The sequence below is a fragment of the Papilio polytes genome, unplaced genomic scaffold (assembly GCF_000836215.1).
Source record: "Papilio polytes unplaced genomic scaffold, Ppol_1.0 DF822067.1, whole genome shotgun sequence".
Taxonomy (NCBI): Eukaryota; Metazoa; Arthropoda; class Insecta; order Lepidoptera; family Papilionidae; genus Papilio; species Papilio polytes.
Window position 1 is genome coordinate 3940738 of NW_013527137.1, and position 21086 is coordinate 3961823.

Below are 21086 nucleotides of genomic sequence, written 5' to 3' on the forward strand. Positions count from 1 at the left end.
CACCACAGCTTCTGCCACACACCCACCACGTGCAGCCACGTCAGCCGGTGACCGCTCAAGTTCTCCTCTTGTTTATCCACTGTACAAAAGATAAGATATTGCTATTAGGAACATTTTTTTCATAAATATAACAAAACTTGTTTTCGCCTGCGACTCCGTCCTTGTGGAATTAAAAAAAAGTAAGTAAAATAGCTCTAGATTATCCTCTGCATTTTTGTCGAATTTCATCGAGACCGTTCAGCAAATCATGCCACAAACTCTGACAAACATCCATTCATAATCTAAACTTTGACAAACGGAATATCTATCTATAACTAGTCAGTATCTATACTGAACTTTTTTTGCTAATTACCTATTTATTCTAGAATGTGGCAAACGGTGTACGAATGATACACTTTGGATTTAATGTAATATGGTATACTTACATTGGTCCGTAGAAGCCGTCCCCCACTCGTACCTCAGAATATCTTCAATGCCACTAGTCGAGGTGCACACGGTCGCAGTGTCGTCCATATCTGATTGAAGCTCTACGTCAGACCCCACACTAAAACAGTAATTAACAAGGTCCTTTTCTCATTTGTTTGATGATATTAGGAGTTGAGCGTGTCCCTATCAAACATCAATCAACAAATAGAGACTACAACTTGTTTTTGCACAGAAGATCATGCAGTGGATGCCCATTGTGAAAAATAAAATTAAACTTACGACATGAAGACATCTTCCAATGTGGTAGCAACCAATCCGTAATTCTTGAACTGTATTTTCTCAATGTTGCTCTCTAGGTCGTTCAGCATATCCTCGAATAAATACGAGTAATTATTTGTTAAAGCGTATGTTACTTCCGTACCTGGAAACAAGGAAAACTTCAGACTTCTGCTTCAAAAATCTTTATGCCATATTCAACAAAATTTCTACTATGATGGTATCTTTGCAAGAAATATAAACTAGAAGTCTCCTTACCACGGTCTTCTTTTATCGACGTATTCGGTATATATTTGTTGATAATATCCGTGCACATTTCTGGTGAGAAATCGTCTTTTTTGACGACGACCAGCGTATACCCGACGCCGTAGTGCTGCTTGAGGAAGTACGGGGAGCCGACGCACTGCAGCCGGCCGCTCGACATGATCGCCACGCGGTCGCCCAGGATGTCAGCCTCGTCCATGAAATGCGTCGTCAGAATCATTGAACGACCTACGGATAAAATTAAAAATCACAACGGTCTTAATTTATTTTAAAAACAAAGTTACATATACATATAAGACACATAGTCGAGATTAAGTAAATTCCTATTACATTTAACACGCTTTAAACCATCCACTATTACATGATTGATCTTCTACCATAAGACTTATTAAAATCCTTAATTTTCTAGCTATGTACATCGACAGAACAATATCATCATTAAGTCCTATGTTTACAGCTTACTATACCTTTCTTCATTTTCTGCAATAAATCCCATAGCGCTCGACGCGAAGCGGGATCCATACCGGAGGTGGGCTCGTCGAGTAGCACCACGCTGGCGCCGCCGCTAAGTGCGATACCCACGCACAGCCGCCGCTTCTGACCGCCCGACAACCCGCCCGCCTGGTAGTTACACTACGAAACAAACACATGTTGATATGTGCGACCACGACGACGAGTAAGCACACTACGTGCCTAGTAGTTGTTGTTGATTGGAATGTCTTGTTACGTATATCATATTTTATTTGTAAATCTTGTTACGTAAATAATAAAAAATTACTTTATCTTGCATTTCCAAATTGCTTATAAGCATTTCCACTTCGTCATGGACCTGTTGCCCCGTGTATCCTTTAAGACGGGCGTAGAACTGTAGGTGTTCTTTGACGGTGAGCTCGTTGAACAGCACGTTGTGTTGCGGACACAAGCCGAGGTTAGCGCGGGCTTCATTCAAGTGCTTGCGTACATCGTAACCCGCCACCCATACTGTACCGCGCGTCACCTCTACGTTACCTACGAAGGTTAACATTGATTTAGTAATTTGAAGTAAATCAGTTTATTTCGATTATTTAAATTTACTTATGTAATGCAGAATTGTGGCAAATTTTAGATGAAAAATTTTTCTCATTAAAGTACAGGTAGCATGAATTATTCTTTCCTTCACTCATCAAATTTTAAATTAAAAGTTGAATTTAGCGTCGCCGAATATCTTAAATAGATTTTAATTTGCACTTTTAAATCTACATCAGTTAACTAACGAATTTCCGCTTAAGGCGATGAACACTTCAGACAAAACTAAAGATTAGAATGTGATATAATCATTTAATTTTATTTATCTATTTAAAAATTTACTAGTTTTTATTGACGTACATACATATCGTATTATTTGTTGTGTCGATATCGAGAGATAACTATTAATCAATAATTATAATCACTGATATATTGATTTAAACATTATAAATCATTGTCAGAAGCCTATTTTTGTATTTACCACTATATTTACGTACCGGTCATCATAGATATTGTGGTGGATTTCCCCGCGCCATTATGCCCTAACAGTACTGTAATCTGGTCTTGGTATATGTTCAAATTTAAGTTATTTACTGCTATATTGTTGCCGTACACCTTTGTTAAATTCTGCAAAATAAATAAATAAGTTAATACATCAATTCTTTATTACATTATCCTACAAAGCTCTTATAATTGGATAAAATTTTTAGAACCAATGAAATGCATTTGCATAATATATTGCAAAGTATGAATTTAAATTAATTAATTTTAATTTATCACTTACAGTTATTTTCACTCCGATTTCGTGACCAAGCGGATCTTTTTCTTTTATTATAGTACTATCTTCATCGATATGATCGTCTGAAAGTTAATCAATTTTGTCAATGTTTAGGTTTTAATAATTGGGAACACCCTTATTAACAAAATCATTTGTTAGTAATAATAGATATTAGTTAAATAAAAATATAGTATAACATACCAAATTCTAGTTCTGTAAAAAAACATTTGCCATTATTATCTTAAATAAATAAAGCTTGCAAAAAGAAACCTTAACATAAATATAATAATTATCCTGAACATGTATGACTCCATTTTATTTAACTACTAAAATTCTAAGGTAATTTAAACAAATAGCAACACTTACCAGGTACTAACTTCCGCTGGGGGCACCAGAAGTCCCGCATGAAGGGGAAGTACCACGGCTGCGCGACGCCGTACTGGCCGGGTAATATTTTCTCAAGGTACAGAGCAATCAACATGTAGAGCAAGCAGTCGACCAGCAACATGATAACAACGTGCCCGAACACGAAGCGCGAAGAATCCACCGCGTTTGAAGCCATGAATTGACCCCATTGGATGCCTGAAGAAGATATTTCAAAGCTTTGAAATCAAGTAACGTGTGTAATATTATAAAAAAGATGAAAGAGACAAGTACATCAATCCTCATCTTTCTTTGTTCTTCAAATCATCTTTAGTTGCTTCATAACTTTCTGTAGATGTAGACGAGTATGAACTAACACAAACTGCCTTTACTTTGATACAGATTAAAGTGGAAAAATAAACCTACCGCCAGTACTTTCTTTCGCCAACATCAATTGAAATCCGTAAGACATGGCTGTGTTAATACTAAAGCATGTTAACACTTGAACTGCTGTTGACACTTCAAAATCTAGACTTAGGAGAACAGCAGGAACGTAGCTCAGGAACCAAAGTACACCAGCAAACAAAGCCGCCGAGCTTCCTATAGAAGAGAATCACGTAATTACTTCTTAGAAATAAATAAATGTGATAACCAGAAACATAAATAATACGAACCTCTAGAAAACATGCCACTAATCATGAAGCAGAAAAATATCATGCAACTTAAATATAAGGTTATGAAGAAGAACAAAACAGTCCAAGGAGTATGGGTAAACACGGCGTAATCATTGAATCCTTGCTCATTTGTAAACCAATTTACCTACAAGTAATAATACATTTACTGTAATACACTAATTAACCGTATAGTTAATACTTAATAATAAATATCTCACCTTTAATAGCACGACTATGAGTACCGTAGAAAATAATAAATAAAGAAATTGTTTGCAAAACCACGCCGTCCAATGTAACCAAGTTGGCAAACCCATTATTTTCATCGATTCCTAAAACATACTAAAACATTTCAATATGAAGAATTACTTCTCCAATCCAAACTAAACAGTTAAAACTAATAAAGTAATAGCTACTTTCAAGGGGTCACTTAAAGGATTCAGGCAGTCGTTTCTTACTGAACTTTGACTACGCGGCTCCCTAAGCTCTCAATATTAGTAATAATAGAATCATACTAACTTTTAACTGTAGTTCTTTTTCCACCGTAACCGCTCTGACAAGGTTCACAGCTGTGTAGCTGAAGCTTAGTATAACGAACATTGGAAATAATAATTGCATAGCTTCTATAACTAGATCCTCGACGTATGGCGGATGTGGGTATCTTTGTAAATTTACTGTGAACCGACGTAGATTATTCCCGGTCATTCTTGAAATGAGTTCCATCGATACAGCATGTTGCAGTGCTATGAAAATTTCATTTACGTATCCTGAAAATATCAAAAATATCGGTTATCCAAAAATATATTTTCTTAGTATCGAAACATTTTTGTCAAGACCTGATTAAAAGATTATATCTGGAATCATGAATTCCAATCTAAACTTGAGGCTTTCAAGTAGGTCTGTTTGTCTGTCTGTTTTTAGACTTTAAATAACTCTAACCCTGATTTCCCTGTCCGAAATGTTATTCTTTAGATCTATACCGTTTCAGTGGTGAAAGTAAACTTACCAGGATCATTGCCTCCTTCCCAAGAATAAGGAAATCTTGGTCCCGGTAATTCAAAGACCGGGAAAATGGCATCTGTCCGCCATGTACGACCTCCTTGTAGGTAGAATGAATTCAGTCGAGGCCTTTCGGGAAATCGTAACGCGTACGATATATTTATTGGCAATTCAGTTGCATCTAAAATAACAATTTTGTTTTAAACTAGCTGTTGAAGACAATCGAGAATTTACACTTTTAGGATTAGGTACAATATTAAATTTAAAAAATAAAGCAACAAACCTTTCAGATTGTCATCAAACTCTATCGCAGCTAATACTTTTTGCGTTTCCTCCTCTTGTCCATAAATTCCTTCTAATTCTGCACTACTATTGTAAGCTTTGACTTTTACAAATATCTTGAGCAATTCAAAAATAACTGTCCTGTTTAAGTTTTTTGGCCGTAACTCGACGTCGGCAAGGTCCGGGAAAAGAGTCGGTAATAAATCTCTTATGTTTAATATTAACAAATTGACCACAGCGCTCCTTACAACATCGTCTAACATGGGGTTCTCCGGTGAATACGCGAATGATAACTGGGTAATGTTCATTCCGATCCTAAAACAAACAGTTGCATGGAACAAAATAACTACTGAAATGATTTGCTTGACTAGAAGACAAACGAAAACAATACTTACAATACTGGTAAAGAATAATTAAGCGTATGCGCTCTAATCGGCGGATATATTTTGGTGTCTTGTACCACTGGTTCTATCTGTTGGCGTAGTATCAACACCAGCGCCATCGTGGCGACCGGCAAAACTAACTCTATGAGGGTCTGTTTCTTGTGTCGCCATTGGTGCATGAAGTTCTTCCACATGAGCAGCTTAAACTTCGTCCAGGCGCTCGCCTGCATCGCCAGACTTGCTTTCATCCTAACATATGGTCTGAAAGGTAAACGTCCATAAAAACCTAACGAAATAAAATGATATTCACTGTAAATTTGCCCCGATCTATAATTGTAGGGTAAATAATGAAAAATATCCCTCCCCACTTATTTTATATGTTATCTTTATAATTTCACTATCGGATCAGAATGTTCGGAACATCATTATATGTGAAACCATATAGACCAAAATATACATAAGGTACGAGGCACTTTCAAACGTGAGGAAGTGAACGACTGCCCCCTTTGCTCATACCTTCTGACTTTGCAATGATATCACTGGATCGTTTGTTCGAGGCAAATTTAATTCAATTTTTTATTCAAATAGTAGGTCCTTCGAGTCGGATCACTAGATAATTTGTAAAACTGTATTTATAAATACTTTGAAAATTTTGATGTACTCTTAGGATAAATAATATATTTTTTGTTTAAGTAAAATACAAGACGTCAAAATATGTACATGTCAAAAGAAGAAAAGCTAATAAGAAATAGTCCAAAAAGGAAAGATTGAGCAGCACGCGTTGGTCACGCAAGCCGGGGGCCACGCGCCACGCCAGTGTTGCATTTTGAGATTTACCATTGGGAGAACGAAACATAAATAATAAAATCGTTTGTCTCTTGTAACACATATTAGATAATATCGTAAATGGAACCAAGGCCTATATAGTCACCCTTAGGAAACCCACCCTTATGAATAATTTGTCACGTGGTTTTAGGTTTTAGGAACTAGTTTTATCTTTTAATTTTAGTTGACTTTTGTACTTTGTAAAAGTTTGATAGAGTAGATATCAATTGGGCAAAGTTCCGCAGAATTTTAGTAAGTGGACGAACTATTGATAAACAGAGATAGGAATGTATGAATCATAATGTTTCAGAGGTATTAGTCCTGATAATAATAATCAATTGCAATAAACATTTTGAGTCATACAAATTGTATAATGTTCTTCTTCATTTATCTATAGGGAGGTTCGTAAAATAAACAAAGAACTCATGATGCTAAACTCGAACATAAATTATCCGAACGAAAATACCACTGGTTCTTTGTATTATACCAACACCAATGTTTTTTATGCTCAATCATATAGGTAGAACGTTTGTTTTTAATTACTAAGAACAAGTACTCTCGCTGAAAACACTGGTGTCCAAAAACATTTGCAACAAGCTACACGACATGCTGATGCCCACCTTTGAGGAATGAAGGGTTAAGAGACCTTACCCTTCATCCATATAGAAAATTTTACTAATGTTATGAAGACGAAAGTTTAGATGGAAGGATGGATGTTTGTTAGAGTTTGTAGCCTAAACTTCTGAACGGATCTCGATGAAATTTGGCACAGATGTAGAGAATAGTCTGAAAGAACACATAGGCTTATTAATTTTATTTGTTACGTATTAATATATAGTGAAGATTTGTTTCCTTTTTGAGTATATTCGAAATATGTTTGTAAAATACGTGCAATGCCAAGGCGACACGTTACATGTAAAATTTTTATTGTTTCATCACATATATGTTGTGTTGTTTACATTACCGACTTGTTTACCACAAACGAGCATGAACGTGGATATTTTGTATTCTTTATGTAACTTTTGTTGAATACAAGTTACCTGTCGTATTGTCACAATTGCACAATAACACGAGCGCTACAGCGAATCTACGGCCACGAGCGTGCGTCAAACGTTACTGGATGTCCTTATCATTGTTAAGGTGTAGATACCTAATATCGCAATTGTCGCAGTCAAATATAAAACTATATCACGACCAGTCATTACTGTATACATAAAAAATGTAAATCATATAAAATTCAAACTCCTTTTACGATATAAAATTATATTCAATTGATAACGATCGTAGATACCTACGCTTTGAACGTGTTAATCGTAAAACGTTTTCTATGTTTTGATACGTAATTAAAGATATTCTAGGACTTTATTTTTATAAGGAAATGTAATAAGGCTGAACGAAAAAGTCCTAGTCGTATCATGGGTTTCTGATAAAAGGTAATCAGTGGGATGATAATTATTTGACATATGATTTGTAAAGCATTTTCAGCAGTGGAAACCTACGCTAAGAAATCAGTTTTCGTGAATTATTGGGTAGAAACAATTCTTAAAAAATGATGGAATGAAATTGTGTTACATGGATTTAAACAATTTTAAGCTGAAACAGCTGTAAATTAAAATCAACAAGTTTGTAATCCTTATCGTTGACAAACCGGAAACAATGGTCGTTAGTCTATGTTTGAAAATGGGCATTTTGGTAAATGGCTATTTTTTTTACATAACTAAAACGTTTGTTATCGCTTAATGACCATTCCTTTTAGTATATTGATTTACAGATACCTGAAACATTTGGGCTATGCATGAACGACAGTTCATTTTAGAACTGAAAATCAGAGTTTGTTTATGTTTTTCTTTACAACCGTAATTTTCTTATTTTTAAATACTTTATTTAAATTGATCATCATTGTCAGCTCACTTGACTGGACGTCCCTATCGAGAGGTTGGAGCATACCCTATGTTATTATAATTAAGGAATGAAATTTTGTTGCCAGTAATGCAGTATGTACCTAGATCGGGTGTTTTAGATAATATAGAGATAATTATAAAGCAAAAAAAATTTACTTTTATATTAAAAAAACTAAAACCTATCGCAAAAAACATATTCGATGTCTTCTGATAGTATTTCATGATCATAATTTGTTTACGTATACGATTAGAAACATTTTCATATATTATCACTCGCTATCTATCTAAAAATATGAATAAAATATTCCTGTAATGAATACACATTTGCCCCAACATAAGAACGCATGTGTTCATTCTGTATGCAATCCAGTAAACAGGACCAATGCTACTCTCAAACAAGTTAACCTAACACCAGGGTAAAATCACTGAACAATTTATTTATTTATAAATTAACGATAACTTGTATCTCGTAACGGTAATATGTAGCAAAATACAATAATAAGGGTGTTTTAATTTATTTTGCCAGATAATGTATTTTAAATAAATCCAACGGAATGCCCAACGGAAATTGTTTGTAATATTTATTTTTTTAATCCACTTTTTTTTAATAATACTCACCGAATATCCACAACAACCACTATTAGCTGAACAAAACACTAATCTTATTTTAATTCGCTTGAGACACGTGAATTAAAAAAAATTAAAACACCACCTGTTCGGCGCAAAAGGGCCGTAAGAAAACAAAATCAATTACCGACAATTTAAAACAACCACATTCAGGATATTGATTATTTCTAATAAGATTAGATAAAGAATGTAAGGACGGATTCGCATCGACGACAGTCTCACACGACTTCATGTTGTGTCTAAGATCTATCATTTACATATAACGTATCCGCATATTATTATGTCATTGTTATCTTTATTTGCCTGTGTTTCAGATTTCACACATTTATCTCTATGATGCGCCCTTGATCTAAATCATCTTACATCTGATATTTACAACTGTTTTCGTTTGTAAAAGTATACTGATTAAATTATCAGTTTCTATAATTTATTACATGGTATCTGTAGGCCCTGTACTATAACAATACTGTTTTTATGAAGCGACGAAGAGTCAAAACATATCTCATTCTGGACAGCTACTTTCTTGGCTTTTCATGGCCATCACAGCCTTCATCATTTTACTTTTGCAAAGTAAACAAGATTAATTCGAAGCGGATCACCAGCCACATAGAGGTTTGAAGAGTCGTAAGTTTTACGACTTGAGATCGTAAAATAAACGGAGGTATTAGACATGGCTAGTAACATTAGAAATAAAATATATTACTTTTATACGTGACAAACAAGAAAGAATTAAAATTAAATACGGCATTAATACTGGGAATTCAAAACATCCAGAATCTAGATAAAAAAAAGAGAGCAAATTAGCACTTGAAACCTTACCGTTGAATTGTGTACATTATAGTTGGCGTAGCGTAGCCTTTCCTTAAACATTGATTATCGTAAAAATAGTCGAATATAAAGTGATTTATCCCTTTTTATCTCCTTTTTCGCCTTATAGACAGAAGAGGTATATGCCAGTACAATTTTAATAATAAAAAAAAACAAAGCAGTTGGAAAGGAAACCTTATACTCAGCGCTGTAGAAACTACCCGCATTTCACATACTCGTATAACATTTAAAAATTTAACCGCCTTTAAATTCTCGATTAAAATAACTAAACCAATTAATCTATTTTGAACTAACGAACGAATCTTAACAGGAACATGAAGTTCACATATTTAAAAAACCAATACTACTACTACTACTAGTCAGCCATATGACGCCCACTGCTGGGCATAGGTCCCCTACAACGACCGTCACGATGATCGGTCGGAAAAATAAATACAAATCCAATTTTAAAGTATGTGGTTCTTCTTCTTTTTATTATTAAAACAAAGATTATATTGTACTTTTAGGGTAAATTACTTTAGTCTGTCAGTCATTACATATCTAAAATCAATTAATTACAATAATCTTATCTTTGAGATTACATATTTAAAACAAACACGGCGAAAAACATCCTCATTGTATAATTGGTTTACCAAACTAAAATTATTACATAAAATCTATAAAATACTGAATTAGTCAATTAAAAATTTCTCATAGAAATTTGGCAAAAAAATAAGGAGACAAAAAAACACATTTGGTTCTTTAATTTATTTATTTTAAAACTTAAATATACTATTAAGTGTACATTTTCTACAATAAATGCTCACAATTTCTTAATTTATGATTTTTATAACTGGTAATATATCAGCTACTGCCATCTATAATGAGCATATGCTCTGTTTGCCTCACATTGTCTATGAAGATCTTGTTTTTTCTTCACCACTTTGCCAGTATTATTTGCAGCATCTAACAGCTCCCAAGCAAACTGTTCTGGGAAGTGGACCGTCCTGTCTTTATCATTCGCTGCTTCCAATAGCCATTTTATAGCTAAAAATAATGATCTTTTCTCTGTTATAGGTCCTGGTACCTAAAATAGAAATATAAACTAAGCACCAATAGCTTTAGATAGCAATAGCTAGTTTTAGATGTTTTTACATACCTGATAAGTTATACCTCCTCGTTTAATAGGTGTAAGTTGTAATAGGGGCTTACAGTTATCAATTGCCTTATGCAATACATCTTTTGGACCTAATATTATCTTGGACTTCCCTTCCGGTGTTTTTGCTAGGTGATACCGTTCAATTTGTATTCTCTTTATGTTCTCAAATGCCTTCTCAACTAAACTCCGAGCCAATTGTTTCTTACCATCTTCCATTACATGATTTATAACTTTGCTAAAAAAACGAATATAATATAAATAAAACGCTTTTTGCTATAATGAGACAAAAAAATATAAAAACAAGCTACAACAGTTGTTTAAAAGTAGGATAAAATTCATTACAGTTTAATGTCACATGTGGGTTTTGAGTATTTTTGACTGACATTTTATTATAACAAAATTTAATATTAAAGCCAAATTCTACTGGCAAGACAGAGAACTACAATATTTATTTTTAAATGTATAAATAAATGTAATGGCAGTAAAATCTCGGTTACACAAAAAAAAACAATACATGAATATTCTTACTTTACAATTGGGTCATGATACACAGATGATGTCTCATACGAAGTCGGAGGCTTAAACGGAGTCGTAGCCAATTTAGATAGTTCATTGTTTTCAATCAGTTTTGCCTGGTCTTCCTTTCTAAATATTGGATTTTGATAATAATCTGGGAAACTTGTTGGTCGAGAATAAAACCTATTTTGCGTTGTTTTCACGGTACTGGAAACATACATACAAAATAGTAATTTGTAACAAAGGACATTTGTAAGGTTATGTTTATTTTTGATTTACCTATTGAACGCACATCGGCTTAGCTGTGATTGACATCTATTAAATAAAATTAATTTGTTGGTAAGATTCCTCATTGTCCAATTATTGATAGTTACAACTTCAAGATTTAATGAAACCTTTAATTGAGAATAATCTCTTTGAATTACAATTTTCAATAAATATGAATGAAACGATAAACGATCATTTATAAATTTTCATTTCATTTGACATTGACAATTGTGTCACAAGCGGTTTGACCCGTTCCACGACTAATATTTTATAATTCACTCTACAACCATTTCTTAAATGTTTAAATTCGATCTTTTGTACATTTGCATTTATCCATTTTTAATGTATTCATATTTAAAAGTTATGATTAAAATGAAAAGACTACACGTATCGTGAAAACACTGACCTCAATTACTTTTTTCGAAACAAATTTTTGACAATAATAGACGTAAGACGCTTTGACATAAGTGACATGATATGATGCGAATATTTTTGTAATATTTTGTTGTTTTGTAACATTATTTAGTTAAATTAATGATTAAAAAATGTCTGCTATTATAAAATTTGAATTAAAAGAATTGAGGAAACTAGCCAATGACAAAAATTCTTGTGTTGTTGAAAGAAAAGTGACTCAAAATTTAGCTTTACAACCTTGGTGTTTAGGAAACCTAAAAGAGTCTATAAAAAAATTATTAGATTACAAAATTGGAAAATATGATAAGGAGTGAGTATAGTTTTTGCAATAAAGTTAACTGACTATATTAATTTGCAACTTGAGATACCCGAAACTTACAGTTATTTCTTCTTCTTCTTAAATCTCAAATCTTACATACTTATCCATTAATTTGTTACAGATTTCAAGGAATAATTATGAGTTACAAAAATTTACGCGTTCTTCAAAATGTTGGTACAATTCGAAATGACAATGGAGATATTTATTTTCAAGTACAAGCTGATTACTTTGTATTTCAACCCCGTGTAGGTGCCACTTTGAAAGGCATTGTTAACAAAAAGAGTGTTACTCACTTAGGAATTTTGGTTCACAGGTAGGATTACTTTCAGCCCATTCCCTGTTTGCCTAGAATCTCATCAAGTTGTTGTATTTTCATTTTTTATATATTGCATTACATTTCTTTTCCGTAAGACTGACAAGTATGAGAGAACAGTTCTGTTGTCCAGATACCTATTATTTATCATTTGAATAAACAGCTTATTTTACTTGTATTTCAGAGTTTTCAATGTTGTCATACCAAGACCCACAGAAGAACCAGGTAATAAATGGATTGGCACAAATATTGATGAAGGTCAAGAAGTTGTATTTCGAATTGTAGTCTTGGATCTTTATGGAGCATTGCCATATATTAGAGGAGAACTTGATGAAAGGTAAAAATGTAACATTTTGAAATAGAGTGAAATCAGTTTTCTTCATGATCTTATTAGTTTTTACATTAATAGCCTTTAATTTCTGCTGCTATTGCTAATTAAACAGATAAATAAATAAATTGTGTGTTAAGTAATAAATACAATAATTATTATAATTTCAGGTGGATAGAAAATGAGTATGATGAAGAAATAATGGATTCAAAACCATCAAAATCTAAAGTCATTGATGTTTCATATGTGGATTTTAACAAAACTAAGCCTAATGTAGCAGAAAGATCCATAGGAGATGGATGTGAGCAAATGATTCAACAAACAAAAACAAAGTCTCTCAAAAGAAAAGATAGCAGAAACAAAAATGTGTCTGTAGATGAAAGTAACCAAGAAATTACTAATGGTCAACATGATGATGTCAAAAGTGTTGCTACAGAAAAGAGCAAAACTAAACGACACAGTAAACATGAAGATACAGTAAGACAAATTGAAACAAGTACAAAAGGGTCCAAAAAACAGAAAAGAACATAACATTATGGAAACCAAAACAATTGTATACCATGTGTATTATATTCCTATAGAATTTATAAAAAAAAATCTTATGAAATCACTTTTGTTGTGCGCTTATTGTAAACACTTTCTGTTTATTTATTATTGGCCTGGTCCTTTAAATATAAATCAACTACCTTATACAACGGTATCCTCGACGAGTAGAATGAGACTTTTGTGCATGTTTCGAATCATTTCGAGGAAAATAGTGTAACGATACTGTGTGAAAAAAAACCTTTAACAGTATTTTCATATCTAGGGTCCATTATAAGTTGTATCAACAATTTGAGGAAAAAGAAAACTTGAATAACGTTCCCAAATCAGATTTTAGTCTGTAATCGTTTCGTTAGAATAGTGGCAACACTTTCAATCAAAACTGTCATAGACGCTGGATACTCTGTTAAAAAATGTCAAATTTTGCCGTGTGTCTTGTCTATAGTCTGTTTCTGTTGTCGAATTTTAAGGCACCTACGATGCATTATTTAGTCAAAACATCTTAAAATGTGTTATTGAATTAAACTAAACATTGTAATTTAACTTCAAATGGCGGATTTTGGAGTAAACACTTGAAACAGGGAACCTTGAACATAATTGATTGTTGTTTTGCAGTGTTTATTAAAATGTCGAAGAATGGCGAAGTATCGTCAAGTCAAGGTAAATCTCGATCAAAACATTGAATCCGTTTTATCAATTAATTCTTATTATGTAAGTAAATTACAAATTCATGTAAATGCTTATAAATCCTTCTTTTACAGGGCCGAGTAGACCAAACATGCCAAAACCTGATTTAAATTTGTTCAGTTCAGAAAAACGCAAAATGTTAGATTTACAGCTTGGTGGTCCATCAGGTGATGGGGCGGCATTTATGCCCTTCCCTACGAATACACCGGGGCCAAAGGCGAGAGTGCCAGCGCGTACTATCAGAGATGTTTTACCAGACAATACCAGGTAAATTACAAACCTAAACAGTTTGTGTTTGTTTCAAGAAACATTAACATTTACGATTATATCTTAACATATTTAAATCGAAAACTGAATATTTAATTAAAAGTTAATTAGGAGGTTACACAAAGGCAAACATAATTTATGGAAAGCATGACATTTACAAGAATATCTAAGACCAAGCCTTGTGATCATTTCTTATCCAAGTTTTATTGATTGTTTCTAATATTTTCAGAGATAGATGTAGAATTTATCCAACTATGCAGTCATCGGGTAAATTGCAATTATCAGCCACAGAAATATATGATTTTACTGCAGATGACTTACAGGATCTTGGTGAAATTGGTAGAGGAGCATTTGGAGCTGTTAATAAAATGGTTCACAGGAAGTAAGTTATTGATTGTTTATCTTAATGAAGTGTACAGAATTAGTTATAGTAAATTGTATTTTGTATTTACCCTTCTTAATGTTATATTTTATGTCTACTTTACAAATTTATCTAGTTTCATGTGTTATGTGTTCATTATTCGTTATAATAGAACTAACAGAGTGATGGCTGTGAAGAGGATTCGCTCCACAGTAGATGAGAAGGAACAAAAGCAATTGCTTATGGACCTTGAAGTGGTCATGAAAAGTAATGAATGTCTCTACATTGTACAATTTTATGGAGCATTATTTAAGGAAGTAAGTATAGAAGTACAGCTTACATTTTTTGTATATAAATATTTGTTCCAAAAAGTGCTAATTAAAACAAAGTGCAAATTTTTGAAGTTTAAAGTTCAGTCAGAATTTTTAAATTTGTTAAGGTGCATTTTTACTTGTAAAGTATCTTGCTAAAAGCAAATATCTCCTGTAGTTTTTGTGAATTTCAGGTTAAGCATTTAAATTTTTGCTTCTTTAATTATTTTTTAAAGTGGAAAATATTTTTTCAGGGTGATTGTTGGATATGCATGGAGCTGATGGACACATCTCTAGACAAATTTTACAAGTTCATCTGTGAAAGAATGCAGACTCGAATACCTGAAACTATTTTAGCTAAAATAACACTTGCAACAGTCAAAGCTTTAAATTATTTAAAGGAGAAGTTAAAAATTATTCATCGGTAAGCAATTAAAGAGCAAAATTTAATCTAGTATTTGTCAAAATATGTTTTTATTTGTGAGTAAATTGTAATATTTATTTTCAGGGATGTAAAACCTTCTAATATATTATTAGACAGAAGGGGGAACATAAAGTTATGTGATTTTGGTATATCAGGTAAACTAGTGGACTCAATAGCGAGAACTCGGGATGCTGGATGTAGACCGTACATGGCAGTAAGTATAACACACTTTATATAGGTATCTTATTAATAATGCAAAAGTTTAGATGGATGGATCTTTGTCACTGCATATCTCTAATGAATCTCACTGAAATGGTATTGGAATTGGTATATTTGTAGCCTTGCATAAAATATAAGTTACTAAGTATTTTTTTAATCTACACAGGTTGGTTATTTTCAATAATTTTAACATATTAAATATTAATATGTTCTATTTATCTAGGATCAAACCAGATATAGTTGATGTGTTAGTGGCATATATGTTTTCAACAATAAAAAACATTAATAAGAAACTAAATGAATATTTATCTTTTTAGCCAGAACGAATCGACCCAGGTCGTGCTAGAGGATATGATGTGCGCTCCGATGTTTGGTCTCTCGGAATAACATTAATGGAAGTGGCAACGGGAGCCTTCCCATACCCCCGCTGGGGCTCCGTTTTTGAACAGTTACAACAAGTAGTGCAAGGAGATCCGCCGCGTCTCACCAATAAGAACAACTCGTTCTCAAATAACTTTGTACACTTTGTCAATACTTGGTAAGACATTTATATGCAGTTTATATCTTAGGCTACAAAATGTGGCAAAATTTTTTGTATTATATTATAACGGTATAAGTGGTTGTAAAGGTTATTTAGTTAGATGGTCCTTCAAGCCGAAATTTCTTAGGTTGAGTTTTTGTAATCTACTGTAGCTTCAGTTTATTTAAAAAATAATAATTAATATTGATTTATCAGAATATATTGGAAGATTATTAATAAATATTGTTTGAGGTTATAAGTGTCGCCAAATTATGACCTAAGCTAAGTCTAGGGGGACAACAGCTACTATTAATTTGGTCTATTTTGAATTGTTTTTCATATACATTTCACATTTTCGATTCTCTAGCTACCCCCTCTAGCAAAGCGACGCCCATGGTTAAGACTCATATGCTTACTTACGATGTAAAAAAAACCTTACCTATTGTTAATTTTCCAGCCTTATAAAAGAAGAAACTCAACGACCTAAGTACAACAGATTATTAGAGCATCCATTCATTAAAGGAATAGAGCAAAGTCGCGCGGACGTTGCAGCGTACGTGTGCGAAATTCTCGACGCGATGGAAAGGAACGGAGTCAGCCCATTCACCACGGACCAGCCTGCGCAAGCTTGGGTTGATTAATCCATTCGGATAGTACCGACGTGGCTAGAAATTCTAGACCTAGCCTAGTCCTAGATAAAAACCAAACATAGAACCCACTTTGATAATCAGCGAGTGAATTTATAAAGCATCGGGCTACTAGAGACCCTTGTTTAGCTTTTGCCATACAAACAGTATTGTGGAATATAATTTATATCCATCTGGTCACATTAAATTAGATGCACTTAAATTTAGGTTTCATAAAACAAGAAATTCAACATTGGCTTGCCTTAGTTGAATTAGTGAAATCTTAGAAAGGGTTGAATTTTATGTGTCTTTTATACTATAACAGTATGAAAGGGACAATATAATGCATATGCTAGAAAAAGTAGGAAATTTCTTTTGTAATCTCTTCTGCAATTTGTGGCACTAATGAGATAATTTATTTCTTATGTATATTACAACTTTTAAATTTTCTATGTAAATGTTGTTGGGTTCCCATGAATACAATTTACAGTTTTATTTAGTATTGTATTTATTATATTTGTCATTTTTTATATATAATTTATTTTTATTGATGTTACATACAATGAAGTTGTATTGTTTTCAATCCTAATCAAGTAAAGAATTTAACTCATGAATAAATAGAGTTTATGAAGTGTACTAAAGTTGCAATTAATATTTCTGGTTTTATTTATTTTTACTTTTAATAAGCGTACTTTAAATGACATATTTTTTGTGAAATTTGTGTAATTGAGAAAATATGTTTTAGTAATGATGGGAGCCTGGTCTTGTTGACTAGAAATGTTAAAATTGTAAAATAAATTTTTATTGTGGATGTGAAATGCTTATTATTTTATTTGGCAGACTGAGGGACACAAAAGGCCCCTCCGGTCTTATGTATAGGTGTAATTTTGTAATAAAATTGTATATACAGATGGATAATAATTAATTGTTAAGTAAAAAATAATTTTAAAGCAACCATTTTATATGGCAGCAATACACCTAAATAAAACACATGCAATTGATTTCCATTCTATTTAATCTAAATTTCTTATATTTAAAAATTCACAATATTGTAATATTTAAGGAATAGAATGACATGATGCATTATTATTGCTTGTTTTTTTTGTCCTTTCTATTCCCTTAATAAATAACCCTTACTTAGCATAAATGTTTGTACTTTACTCTAAAACTTGTCCTACTTTTGTGGCATTGATTATTTTACCATATTTCATAACAAGTTTATATTTTGTGCCATCAGATAGCTTTGGTGTGCGATATAGTTGGTCAGTGAATTTTGGTGGCATGTCATATAATGGTATCCAATCATCTGCATTGATTATTCTGTCCTTTCGCTGCCCCCAGAAGTCTAGTGAAGAAATTTTTATTAATTTATTATCTTCACTTATATATAGAAATCCTATCAAATTCCGAAATGGAAGACTTGCCAGTGACAATACTGCAGCTCCAGTAACACCTAAAAATAGAATACATTTATCATCATATAATCATTTAGGAACCTCAGTTTAACATATAAATCCCACACACTTCTAGTATGTAGTTAAGAAATATATGGACGTTCGGAGATTTTTTAATTAACAGTACCGCCTCCAGTGACTGTGAATAAAGTGATAGCAGTCTAATAGACAAAAGGCGAGAAAAAATTGCAATGAGTAAATAAACGGTATACCTATGTATGATGCTGTGAGAAACGAATTGCTCGACAAAATATCACACAATTCCAGTAAGCCGCAACTAGGTATTGCTACGCCTGAACCCAAAAGGTGATATACTTTCAATCTGTTTATAATTGCTATGTATTTAATTTGCGGAAATGAATATACCGTCTCAAAAGAGTTTTGATGGCAAACATTATTTGTAACTTTTTGCGAAGAAAAGTTTTTGGTTATGTAATTAAAAATTCTACTTTTTAACATCTTAAATTCTTATCGAAGTATGTGAGGTTATGTTATTATTTTGATGACATTGACACATGACAGATATGTGACAGACACCTTTTTAATTATGAAAATAGGCAAGAAGAAAAAGCAAAAATACCTGAAAACATGTAATGCTGTGAGTCAATATTTTTATTTTTTGTAAAATAACCGATTTTTTGAATTAGCCTACTACAACGTGTTTTACAACTTTCTTTATAGTTACATTTTCTAAAATAGAATTAAAAAAATGTTTTAAGACTCACAGCGATTGCCCTTTCGGATGAACGAAACGTATAATTTTGTGTGTTTATGGCATATTTCAAAAATGACATTTTTGCCCACGTGAGAAAAGAAAATAAATATCACATTAAAACGGAAAAAGAGTGCTGTGAAGAAAGTCTTTTTGATAATTTTATATTTACCACAAAATGGCACACATACTAAAGGAATTGTAAGTTTGTAATTAATTTAAAGTACACTTTTGCATTTTCGTGTCGATCACCGGTCTTTTATTAATCCTTGTTTCGTCTTAAATCTAGAAACGCGTTATATTAGTTCACTATCGTTATAATATATAGCTTTGCATTGTTTTTATTGCTTACTGACAACAGTACATAATTGAAGTATAGCTGACTCTCTTCTTAGGAAGTAAAACTTGTATTTAAATTATAATTATTTTGTTTTAGATATGAAAAAACTAATGAGTACACTGCTTTTTACACTGGAGGAGATATTCAGTGGACAACAGACGGAGGCCAATTTCTTTGCCAATGTGAAGATGTAATAAAAGTTATTGATATAAACACACTTTCTAATGTCTTAACAATTGGCGAGGTTAATGAAGACAAAGAGGAAACTGACCAGATATACACATTCCAACTGTCTAACAACAATGAGGTTGTAGTGACTGCACATAAAAGTGGCTTAATGAAACTTTGGGACAAAAATACAGGACAACAGAAAAAAGTTTGGCGATCTGGTCACAAAGGAGCTGTAGCTCGTCTGGCCTTTGATTCCACAGATACTAATATTGCATCAGCAGGTTCCGACGGTAATGTCCGATTGTGGGATCTAAATCACTATACTTGTATCAGTAGTCTGCATGGAGCTATGGGTGTCTTCACAATTGTCAAGTATCATCCAGATATATCAAAACAATTGATATTTGGTGCAGCTGATGATACAAAGATAAGGTCTTGGGATACAAAATCTGGTAAAGAACTTCAAATATACTCTGGACATTTCAGTAAAGTGACATCTCTACTTTTTACACCTGACGGTCAACATATGGTCAGCTCTGGCAGAGATAGAGTTCTTATACTTTGGAAAATAAATGAAAGTAAAGCATTGAAAGTTATACCTGTTTATGAGAGTATTGAGACAGCTTTATTGTTACCAGCATCATTCAGAATCCCTAACTTCAAGAAGAAGTTAGAAATGGATGGCATATATGTAGCATGTGCTGGTGAGAAGGGAGTTGTTAAGGTATGGAATATGCAAATGAGCCGTCTAATGTTTGAACAAAATAATAGTCTTGTTTCTCCTGCGTCTGAGGAAGGTGGATTAGCAATTACTCATTTACTATTTAATGAAGCAAGAAATATGGTATCAGTTGTTACAGTGGATCATAATATTATTATACATGATTTGGAGACTTTCAACTGTCTCAAACAAATGATAGGTTTTACTGATGAAATATTGGATATAATATTTATAGGAAAAGATGAAACACATTTTATTGTTGCTACTAACAGCCGGGACTTAAAGCATTATGAATTAGATAATTTGAATTGTAAAATTGTTAAAGGACACACTGATATTGTTCTGTCTCTAGCAAATTTCCCAACAAGACCAGACATGTTTGTATCATCAGGGAAAGATAATACAGTTAGAATTTGGATTAATCAATCTAATAATGAAATACAATGTTTAGGAGTAGGGTACAGACATACTGCATCTGTAGGATCTGTATTTACAGCTCAAACATCAGACAAATTTTTTGTATCTGTAAGTCAAGATAATTGTTTAAAAATCTGGGATGTTCCCAAAAATCAAGATGCAATTGATGTTAAATTAAATGCAACACACACAGAATTAGCTCATCAAATGGATATAAACTGTGTTGCTGTGTCTCCTAATGACAAAATCATTGCTACAGCTTCCCAGGATAAGACTGCTAAACTTTGGTCTGAAGATTTATCTCTGTTAGGTGTTTTGAAAGGACATAGAAGGGGTATATGGTGTATTAGATTTTCGCCAGTTGACCAAGTGGTATGCACGTCTTCCGCC

The 21086-nt window shown here is 32.7% G+C and overlaps 6 protein-coding genes across 7 annotated transcripts in view; 3 read left to right on the forward strand and 3 right to left on the reverse strand.

The window, feature by feature from the left end:
• The window catches only part of LOC106106854 (ATP-binding cassette sub-family A member 3-like), a 12272-nt gene extending 6110 nt beyond the window's left edge, over window positions 1–6162 (reverse strand). The window contains exons 1-17 of the mRNA XM_013287513.1: window positions 5964–6162; window positions 5460–5708; window positions 5066–5379; window positions 4790–4963; window positions 4303–4550; window positions 4005–4115; window positions 3787–3931; window positions 3539–3712; window positions 3116–3331; window positions 2756–2832; window positions 2469–2598; window positions 1745–1974; window positions 1434–1599; window positions 961–1194; window positions 706–847; window positions 426–544; window positions 4–79 (exon numbers count right to left, since the gene is read on the reverse strand). Of these exons, the coding sequence (XP_013142967.1) occupies window positions 4–79; window positions 426–544; window positions 706–847; window positions 961–1194; window positions 1434–1599; window positions 1745–1974; window positions 2469–2598; window positions 2756–2832; window positions 3116–3331; window positions 3539–3712; window positions 3787–3931; window positions 4005–4115; window positions 4303–4550; window positions 4790–4963; window positions 5066–5379; window positions 5460–5695 (2792 nt within the window). The 5' untranslated portion in view covers window positions 5696–5708; window positions 5964–6162. The remainder of the gene's footprint in view (window positions 1–3; window positions 80–425; window positions 545–705; window positions 848–960; window positions 1195–1433; window positions 1600–1744; window positions 1975–2468; window positions 2599–2755; window positions 2833–3115; window positions 3332–3538; window positions 3713–3786; window positions 3932–4004; window positions 4116–4302; window positions 4551–4789; window positions 4964–5065; window positions 5380–5459; window positions 5709–5963) is intronic.
• A 4202-nt stretch (window positions 6163–10364) lies between these two features.
• Window positions 10365–11758, reverse strand: LOC106106997 (28S ribosomal protein S7, mitochondrial). Of its 2 annotated transcripts, none has more exons than XM_013287663.1 (4): window positions 11575–11758; window positions 11295–11489; window positions 10767–11001; window positions 10365–10694 (listed from the first exon to the last, which is right to left on the reverse strand). In XM_013287663.1, exons 1-4 carry the CDS (start codon window positions 11595–11597, stop codon window positions 10476–10478), a joined length of 672 nt encoding a protein of 223 aa, XP_013143117.1. In that variant the 5' UTR covers window positions 11598–11758; the 3' UTR covers window positions 10365–10475. The 2 variants fall into 2 exon arrangements, with proteins under 2 accessions (XP_013143117.1, XP_013143116.1); XM_013287662.1 differs by having other exon boundaries at window positions 11562–11758.
• Window positions 11759–12049: 291 nt separating this feature from the next.
• LOC106107176 (DNA-directed RNA polymerase I subunit RPA43) lies at window positions 12050–13534 on the forward strand. The gene is made up of 4 exons (XM_013287908.1): window positions 12050–12273; window positions 12404–12595; window positions 12780–12932; window positions 13094–13534. The coding sequence occupies exons 1-4, from the start codon at window positions 12095–12097 to the stop codon at window positions 13452–13454; spliced, it is 885 nt and encodes a 294-aa protein (XP_013143362.1). The 5' UTR covers window positions 12050–12094; the 3' UTR covers window positions 13455–13534.
• A 293-nt stretch (window positions 13535–13827) lies between these two features.
• LOC106107175 (dual specificity mitogen-activated protein kinase kinase 4-like) lies at window positions 13828–17970 on the forward strand. Its single transcript, XM_013287907.1, has 8 exons — window positions 13828–14126; window positions 14228–14420; window positions 14650–14802; window positions 14954–15098; window positions 15347–15516; window positions 15601–15730; window positions 16053–16273; window positions 16713–17970. Exons 1-8 carry the CDS (start codon window positions 14093–14095, stop codon window positions 16894–16896), a joined length of 1230 nt encoding a protein of 409 aa, XP_013143361.1. The 5' UTR covers window positions 13828–14092; the 3' UTR covers window positions 16897–17970.
• LOC106107178 (transmembrane protein 186) lies at window positions 17879–18865 on the reverse strand. The gene is made up of 2 exons (XM_013287909.1): window positions 18548–18865; window positions 17879–18334 (listed from the first exon to the last, which is right to left on the reverse strand). Exons 1-2 carry the CDS (start codon window positions 18792–18794, stop codon window positions 18039–18041), a joined length of 543 nt encoding a protein of 180 aa, XP_013143363.1. The 5' UTR covers window positions 18795–18865; the 3' UTR covers window positions 17879–18038.
• Window positions 18866–19100: 235 nt separating this feature from the next.
• LOC106106855 (transducin beta-like protein 3) overlaps window positions 19101–21086 on the forward strand; it is a 2776-nt gene continuing 790 nt past the window's right edge. Inside the window, exons 1-2 of the mRNA XM_013287514.1 lie at window positions 19101–19248; window positions 19484–21083. Of these exons, the coding sequence (XP_013142968.1) occupies window positions 19226–19248; window positions 19484–21083 (1623 nt within the window). The 5' untranslated portion in view covers window positions 19101–19225. The remainder of the gene's footprint in view (window positions 19249–19483; window positions 21084–21086) is intronic.